This window comes from Neophocaena asiaeorientalis, unplaced genomic scaffold (assembly GCF_003031525.2).
Source record: "Neophocaena asiaeorientalis asiaeorientalis breed wild unplaced genomic scaffold, Neophocaena_asiaeorientalis_V1.1 scaffold40, whole genome shotgun sequence".
In the NCBI taxonomy this organism is placed as follows: domain Eukaryota; kingdom Metazoa; phylum Chordata; class Mammalia; order Artiodactyla; family Phocoenidae; genus Neophocaena; species Neophocaena asiaeorientalis.
Window position 1 is genome coordinate 15994164 of NW_020185335.1, and position 8419 is coordinate 16002582.

Consider the following 8419-nt stretch of genomic DNA (forward strand, 5'->3'; position numbering starts at 1 on the left):
CTTTCTTCCACAAAAGGTAGCACACTCTACTCTTGCACGTTGCTTTTTTTCAATTAATAATATATCCTGGAAACCACTCCACATCAGCTGAGTTCTTCCTTATTCTACTATTATGGTAGCTATCACCATTTACAACTGTCTTACATTCCACCGTGTAGAAGTGCCATTTTATATGTGACTATTTCACTCGAGACTCTTCAGGCTGTTCTGTAGCTCCTGCAGTTACAAACAAGGCTGCAACAAATAATCTGTGCACATATATTTTCTTTTGTTGTCAGTGTATCTTTAGGGTATAATCCTAAAAGTGGGATTGTTAATCAAAAGAAATATATTTTTCACTAGTGTTCAATGCCCCTCGGTAAGGGATGTGCAAACCTGCACTCTCACCAGCAATGAATGAGGGTGCCAGTAACGCCACAGCCACACCAAGAGAATGTGCAGTCACACTTTTTGATCACTGCCGATCTGAATGATGAGAAATGGTATCTGTATAGCTTTCATTTGCATTTCTCTTGAGGTCAAGCTTATGTTTCAGGATCTAGTTTACTTATTTATGAATTCTATGTTTTGCCCACTTTTCTATTGGATTTTTGGTATTCTCAATCTTTAACAGTCCTTCACTGATCAGGGATATTAGCCCATTATCTGTGAGAAATTTTCTTCCAGTGTGTCATCTGCCTTTGACCTTGTTTGTATTTTATCCTCATAGAAAAGTTTTGTTTTGTTACCTTTTCATATGGTTAAACTGATTAATCAATTTCCTCTGGATTTTGAGTCCTAGAAAATCTTCCCAACACCCACGTCAAAGACATTCATCCATGTGTTTTGTAGTACTTGCATGGTTTCAATTTTTCCACTTAGATCCCTCATCTGTTTATTCTTGTGTATGCTGTGAGTTATGAATTAACTATCTTTTGCCAAATTTTAACCAGCTGTCCTGCACTATTAAAAAAGAAGCCTATCTGTATCTATTTCTGGACTTTCTATTGTATTCTACAGGTCTGAATACCTCCCTGATTCAATCAGAGAGCTTTTATAGTGTGCTTTAATGTCTACCGGGGATAGTCTCCTTTGTTTTAAATAACTTCCTGGATTTTCTTTCATTCAATCTTCTTAAAGCACATATTTAGGTAAAATTTTAATGCCAAAATTGATGCTCTTAAGTGTCAAAATGAAAATACCAGAAGCAGGGTTTCCAGGGATGTTAAACACCTGAAAGCAGAGGCTTGGCTGGGCCTCACCCAGGAGGTCACCCTGTCACGTCTGGTCACGCACCGAGTCGCCTAGGAGAGCTGCTTTGAGCGCCACTCCTTCTCACTGTACAGGTCCCTGTAGCAGCTTATTGCATCGTTGACTGCTCTCGAAACTTTCAGGTTCCACGCATCATCAGGGCTGTTACTGGTAAGGACCTGCAAGCCGGCCTCGAAATGTGAGAAGGCTGCTGACAGCTCCCGTGTGGTTAGTTGGCGCAGGGCAGGTGCAGCCTCTTCACCCTCCTCCTCCTCCTCTCCTGCCGGTTCCTGCTCCAGCTGCACCAGCTCCTCATTTGAGAGACCCTCCTCGTGGGACTGCAGCAGCTGGTCCACGTCAGCTTCTCCCACCTCTCCGAGGGCCACACTCTTGGCAAGGGTCACAATATTTTGTTGAAGCTGGGCAATGTTGTCTGTTTGGGAAACACTCTGGAACTGAACACACTCGGGCCAAATCTTCTTCCACACAGTGTTCATTGTTGCTGGCCTGAGCTCCTCCCAAGCTATTGCAATGTTGTCCACGGCATCCATGATGCTGTACTTTCTCCAAAACTCCCTGATCTCAGCTGTATCGTCCCCATCTGTTGCTTCTAGGATGTGCTCAAAAGTCCTTCTCAGGTAATGAGCTTTGAAGGTAGAGGCCACACCTTGACCCATGGGCTGGATGGAGTCAGCTGTATTGTCATGAAGATATTCCACTCTTACATTATCAGACAGATCGCTCAAATTTACTGGGTGGCATGGCGCATTGTCTAAGATGAGCAGTGCTTTGTTGGTGAGATTATTTTGGGCACAGTATTTTTCAATGGCAGGGCAAAAAAAGTATGTGAACCACTCATGAAAGATGCTCCTGGTTGCCCAGGCCTTTTTATTGGAGCGCCAAATCACAGGCAAATTGGGCTTGGAGTACCCCTCCAGAGCCTTGGGGTTTTCTGAGTGGTACACCAATAAGGGCTTCAACTTAAAGTCCCCAGCTGCATTGCCGCCAAGCAGCAGCATCAAGCGGTCTTTGGATGATTTAAACCCGGGCTCAGCTTTCTCTTCTACCGAAATAAACGTTCTTTCAGGCATTCTTTTCCAATAAAGCCCTGTCTCATCTACATTAAACACTTGCTGGGGGGTGTACTCACCTTCCTGGATGATGCTTTTCAGGATTTCTGGATATACATCCTCCTTACCAGGAGCCGCGCTGCTCATCTTGAAGTGGGGCAAACAGTGGCGTTCCTTGAATCTCACAAACCACCCTTTACTTGCACTGAACTTTGCTGTTTGAGAGCGCTCCCCTTGTTCACGCTGTAAGTCATCAAACAAACTCTTAGCCTTCTCCTGAATAACGGTGACGCTCAGGGGCACGTTTCGCTGGCTCTGGTCTTCAAGCCACACACGCAACAACCGCTCCATCGTCTCCATGACTGCACTTCGGTGGCGAGTCAAACGGGAGGCTCTCAACGGAGTAGCTATTTGTGAACTCGCTTTGATTTTTTCTTTGTTATCTCGGATTGTCGCCACTGTAGAGACAGCAAGGCCTAAGGCCTTTGCGACCTGGCTGAGCTTTTCACCCACTTCAAACCGTCTTAACACTTCTAATTTCACGTCCAGGGTAATTGCTTTCCGTTCCCTTTTGGCTCTCGGGATGGCCGTCGCATTTCGGGGCCTTTTCCCAGGCATCTTTGCCTCCGGAATGTACTAAAAGAACAGCAGTCCCAGGTGCGAGAAAGCCTGTGGTTATTCTATGCCCCCTTGCAGAACTTGGGGACGAGAAAGTGGGGCTTCGAGGAGGCGCAGGCTGCCGTCCCTGGGGACGTGGAAGGGTCAGCACAGGCCGGCCCACGACACTGCCCAGTTTCAGGCCGGTTCATTCTGGGCTCCAGGATGCCCAGCGTGGCCCTCTGGCGTCGATCAGCGCGTCCACTTCCCTGGACAGCACGCGTGGGTTTCCGTGACGCAGAAACAACTCCGTGAGCGGCAGTAGGCTGCACAGCACACGCAGCCCCAGTGCCGTGCTTCCTCCCGGAACCGGTTCCCAGCGCGGCGCCGGGACCACCAGGAGCCCCCAGGCTGGGCCTGGCGGGCCGGCGTTCGCTCTTGTGAGCCGCTTCCCATGGAGGACCCCGAAAATACCTGTCCTTGGAGACGCCGGATTTAAAATAAATCTAAAGGCGCTGGATGTCCCCTCAGCACCTCGCCCGCGTCGGTCACCGAGGGCCAGGGCGGCGCGCAGGTTGAGATCCGCGTCAGGCCGTAGAGTAGACACCTAAGGAGAGGTCCCCGCGTCGTCGCCTTGGCCTCACCGCGCATGCGTCAGGCACCCGGAGGTCGGCTGGGGGTGTGGCGCCCTATGACCTATTCGCCGCTGAACTGGATGTTGCAGTGGCTGGTGGCAGTGGCTGGTGGCGGCGGCCGGCAGCAGGGCGGTGGCCGTGCCGCTCGCCGTGCTGTAGGGATGTGGCGGTTGCCCACGAAGCGGCAGGACGGCTGGGGCAGGCGTGAGGGCCCTCGGAACCGCCCAGCAGGTGAGCGGGGAGGCGTTGCCCTCCGGTTCTGGGCGGCAGGGGCGGTGGCTGCGCTCGACGCGCGGTGACGCCATCCGGCTGCGCCGGCCGGCGCGGGGACCGGGTGTGGGAACCGTGACACCGAGTAGCGGGGGCGTGGCGGCGGCTACCACATCCCCCGGCCAGCGCCGGGGAGCGGGGTGCGGGAACCCGGGCACCGAGAGGCGGAGGCGCGGCGGCGGCGACCACACCCCCGGCCGGCTGGCCCCGGGGCTCCAGCCCATCCCCGCGGCTGAGCAGGCTGACGCTCGCCCGAACCGGTCTCCGTCTGTCCTCCGAGCCCCCGCCCTTTTCTTTGAAAGTTCCCGCTGCCTCTCAGCGCCCTGCCCACTGCCCGCGCGTCCTCATTCCGCTCTCCCAAGAGCCGCGTGCAGCGAATTGCGTTCAGGCCTCGCTCCGCTGCGAACCTACCGTGTCTCCTCGGGCGCCCGCTCCGACCGCGAGGTGGTTTCCTCCTGGGCTCAGCGGTGATATGACTTCTGCACTATCTCGCAGGGTTGCTCTCCGTTATGATGACGGACGTGAAAGAGTTTTGTCAAGTGTTATGTGGTTTTTATTCGAACAGCATTCGTCGAGTCCAGTTCTGCCACTCTAATCATAACTAACATTTTTTGAGGGCTTGCGTGCTAAGGGCTTTACGGGGACTGTCTCCTTTAAGTCTTATTGTACCCGTCCTTTAGGTAGGAGCTGCTCTAACTCTGTTTTATAGGCCAGGAAACGTAAGGCCACAACTGGTCAGCATCTTCGCTTTTAGATACTCCTGTATTGTACGCCTTCCCGTGGGTTAGATACTCTGAAATACACCACATTTTAAGGTTTGTTTTTGTACATCCCAGGGAGCAGTGATCACATTGAATTCTTTTCTGAGAGACTAATGTGGAGCCTCCGGATTTTGATCGGAGAAAGTTATCTTGGTTTTCAGACAGTATTGAAAGACAGAGAAGGGTTCAATGGGTTCATTTTCTGTCCTGTCTTCAGGAGTGAACTTTTCCCTCTCATCTCTGTTCATTTCGGAGCTGGTGCACGTCAGTTTCAGGTTGTTTCCGCAATATCGGTGAAAGCAGAGCCTTTCACCTGTGGCCACGTGGCACTCAGCATTGCAGGGGGTTGTTCTAGTTGTTAACCGGGTGGAAGGCAGTAATTGACGGGGTGCAGCACAGGTGTGTCATGAATTCCATGGACCTCAGTGGCTTTAGTTATGAAGGGAGGAAGTTGCGTGATCTTTGGGTTCCTTCCCAGGCTGAGCTGTTCTGTTCATCTGTGGAGTCTGCTAGCCAGGGCATGTCACAGGGAACAGGACAGGCAAGGGCTTTGCCCCATGAGCTGCTCTCCTTTGAGGGCTTGGTGACTTGTAGGCTGAGGGGGGCATGTGAAGGCTGGAGATGAAGTAGCAGACTGCTTTATAGTTAAAAGATGTGCCCTTTTAACTATAGTCAGCACTCCTCAAGGGGAAGCTTATGTTCTGGAAGTTTCTATGAGTTATTTTTTCATTCACTGAGCTTCCTACATTGTTCCTGCCACACAAGACAACAAATGTGTCGGTAGCATGTTAGGCGGTTATATGAGGTATGAAGGAAGAGGAAGCAGAACAAAGGAAGTAGGAAACGAAGAGAAGGGGTGGAGGAGGGTAAATGTCACGTTATCTTAGGCGGGGTAATCGACTTCTGAAAGAAGTGAGGATTGAGCTGCGGGCCGATTCACAGGCGCCTGGTGGGGCTGCACCTGTGTGCCAGGGTCACCTGATTTGTGATCTTACAAAGAAAGGACCGTGGTATTTTGCTTGTTAAAGGGAGACTGTGGTATGCACAGCTTCACGTGTTGGCTTTGCATATCCAAACACCAAGAATGGATGGTAGACCCCTGTCTTTGAGAGCTGCATCTGACCTAATGTGGTCCCCTAACCAAATCAGAAAAAGACTAAATTATAAATTAAAATAAAGGAATTGGATATTTTCTCAAGTTTTGGAGGCCTGAAGATCATACTTTGTCCTTCTAGGGCTGGAGGCCGCCTGACAGTGAGACTGGGCACCAGAATCCTTGTCACACACCTCCAGCGCCCAGTGACCTTACCTCAGGCGCTCACCAGCGTCTCTGAACTTCTGCGTTCCCACCCCGCAGGGGGATGGCAGCACCTGCTTCCTCAGGGTGGGCACTGAAGAGCGGAGGAGGTGACCGAAGCGCCTGACAACCAACCAGGGCCCAGGACCACCACCTTCTCTGCACCTTTACCTAGACTTCCCCTCACAGTGACAGCCTTTGTGACATCAGGTTCTGGTCCCCTTGTGCGCGGTGACTTGCGACGGTGGGGAGGTGGCATTCACGGCGCAGAGGCTCCAGGAGCCTCATCACTGTTAACCGCCATGTCTCCTTCCTGAGCCTCCCTGTTTGGAGTTTTCCCTGATTTTAGTATCTTTCTCATAGCTTACCTTACTTTTTAGTGCTCTGTGGCCTTTGATAGGGATGTGTGAATAATTTGGCTTACGAGCAAATTAATAATCACTAGGGAATGAGTTTGCTTTGGGGAATAGCCTGCCTCACCATGAAAGATGGCACGACTGAAATAACGCAAGTGTCGTCACCTGTGGATCCCGTTTCATTGTGACAGAATATTGGGAGCAACCCAAATGTTTGGTTAGGTTGGGGTTTTTTGAATACAGTTAGTAGTAGGTTAGTGAGTGTGCTTAGAGCTTGTTTTTTAGTATGGTGGCTTTTATTGTGCTCGTTTTTGCTGTAATGGCTTTTGACCTGTGATAGTGAAAAACCGAAATTGTCTCTAGTTTTGTCCTTAATTGATGTTAAGTATTGTTAGCAGCTTATGGTAAAAACTGTTGTTTTCCTCTTTGAGAACTATAGAAGATACAACGTCTAGGAAAAATATTTGCTTTCCTGACAAAAATACTGACCTGTGGCTGATCAAAGATAAATCATAATACTCTTTGCTTTTTAAAGTTCATATGATTTTAATGTTAGAATAATGTTTGTTTTTGAGGCTGTAAAAATTTCAGTGACTAAAATTGCCTCAGGCAGGAAGTGATTAGTTTTGTTTTGTTTTTTGACAGCTGTAGCTATAAAAATTCTTCATGGGGCTTCTCTGGTGGTGCAGTGGTTAAGAATCTGCCTGCCAGTGCAGGGGACACGGGTTCGAGCCCTGGTCCTGGAAGATCCCACATGCTGCGGAGGAAGTAACTCTGTGCGCCACAACTACTGAGCCTGTGCTCTAGAGCCCCGTGCTCCACACAAGAGAAGCCACCGCAATGAGGAGCCCGTGCGCTGCAACAAAGAATAGCCCCACTCGCTGCAACTAGAGAAAGCCCGAGTGCAGCAACGAAGACCCAACGCAGCCAAAAATAAAAAATAAATAAATTAAAAAAAATTCTTCGTATACCTCTGCATTGCATTTAGTTTCTTCTTCTCCTGTTTGAATCATATTTTTAATGAGATAAAGCAGATAAAGGCCTTAGGTTTACACCCCAGCCCAAATCCTGGTCCCTTTGCGCCTGTAACTGCCGCTGTGAGAAGATGCCCCATCGGATTGCAGAGGAAGCTAATTCTCTTTCCCGTTTCAGTGCCTCCTGGGAATCTGCTTTCAGCAGTTGGCTCTGTGGAAGAGACAGACGTCAGTTTCCCAGTGGCTGTGTTCAAAACCACCCGAAGGTACCTGTCTTTCTCTTACCATCGTTGGCAGCATGAGGTCACAGGAACCGAGGCGAGTGTGGCTTCCTTGGTGTCCTGCATCATTGGGAGTGGGGACAGGGCGCGTGATGGCTCAGGAGGCCCGGACCTCTCGTTTTCTGGCTTCCATATTCAGTCACACTTAGCTCTCCCCATTTCTGGGTTACCTGCCCCACGTCTTTACAGTTTTGATCTATCGGTGTAGGTGGTGAAAGAGAAACTCTTCCAGTAGGAAGTTGCTGCTGGGTGAATCTTTGGCGACGCATGGGAACAAACCTTTCTTTCTGCGCATCTGAGGGCCAAGCTGAGTCTCACGTTTGGAAAGCAGAACAGAGATCTCGTGTAGACTGCAGTTAGTTTGGGGCACACGTGCCCGCGGGGGCGGGCTGTGGGCTGTGGTCAACGCTTCTCGGGAGACCCTGTGTGCAGTGCAGAGCGGAAGGCAGTTAGGCTGTGGCGGCGCATGCCGGTCTCACCAAGCTGAAGTCAGGAAGAAAACCCGCTTCTCCCTGACTCTTCCTCTCCTGGGTTGACAGTATGGCTGCTTTTGTGAGTGTGGTGTGTGCTCTTAAAGTACCAGAACCTCATCATTTTGTCCCAGTGGGTTTGAGAAGTTCTTTAAGAGGAGTAGAAGAAACACAGACTTAGAAAACCAACAGCTCCAAAACAAAAACAAAAACGAAAACAAAACGGTAAAAGGGACATTTGACAAATCAGATTGTCAAAATTGTACATTTGAGAATTTTCTAATTCTTTAATTAAGTAATTTATTTTTGGACACACGTTCAGCATGTGGGATCCTAGTTCCCCGTCCACGGATTGAACCCTTGCCCCCTGCAGTGGAAGCACAGCGTCCTAACCACTGGACCGCCGGGGAATTCCCCACTGGAGGTTTTTTTTTTTTTTTTTTTTTCGGTTACGGGGGCCCTCCCCTCCCCCGGCCTC

General features: G+C 50.1%; 2 protein-coding genes across 4 annotated transcripts in view; one reads left to right on the forward strand and one right to left on the reverse strand.

Annotated features, from left to right (window-relative positions):
- Positions 1 to 6: 6 nt before the first annotated feature.
- CENPBD1 (Putative CENPB DNA-binding domain-containing protein 1) lies at positions 7 to 2951 on the reverse strand. The gene has a single exon (XM_024735636.1). It carries the CDS (start codon positions 2916 to 2918, stop codon positions 1284 to 1286), a length of 1635 nt encoding a protein of 544 aa, XP_024591404.1. The 5' UTR covers positions 2919 to 2951; the 3' UTR covers positions 7 to 1283.
- Positions 2952 to 3539: 588 nt separating this feature from the next.
- LOC112393396 (AFG3-like protein 1) overlaps positions 3540 to 8419 on the forward strand; it is a 20145-nt gene continuing 15265 nt past the window's right edge. For all 3 annotated transcript variants that reach the window (XM_024735631.1, XM_024735632.1, XM_024735633.1), the window contains exon 1: positions 3540 to 3763. In XM_024735631.1, coding sequence (XP_024591399.1) covers positions 3547 to 3763 — 217 coding nt within the window. In that variant the 5' untranslated portion in view covers positions 3540 to 3546. The remainder of the gene's footprint in view (positions 3764 to 8419) is intronic.

Coding starts and splice junctions, on each gene's coding strand:
- CENPBD1 (XM_024735636.1), bottom strand. CDS start 2,918: ATGCCTGGGAAAAGGCCCCGAAATGCGACGGCCATCCCGAGAGCCAAA.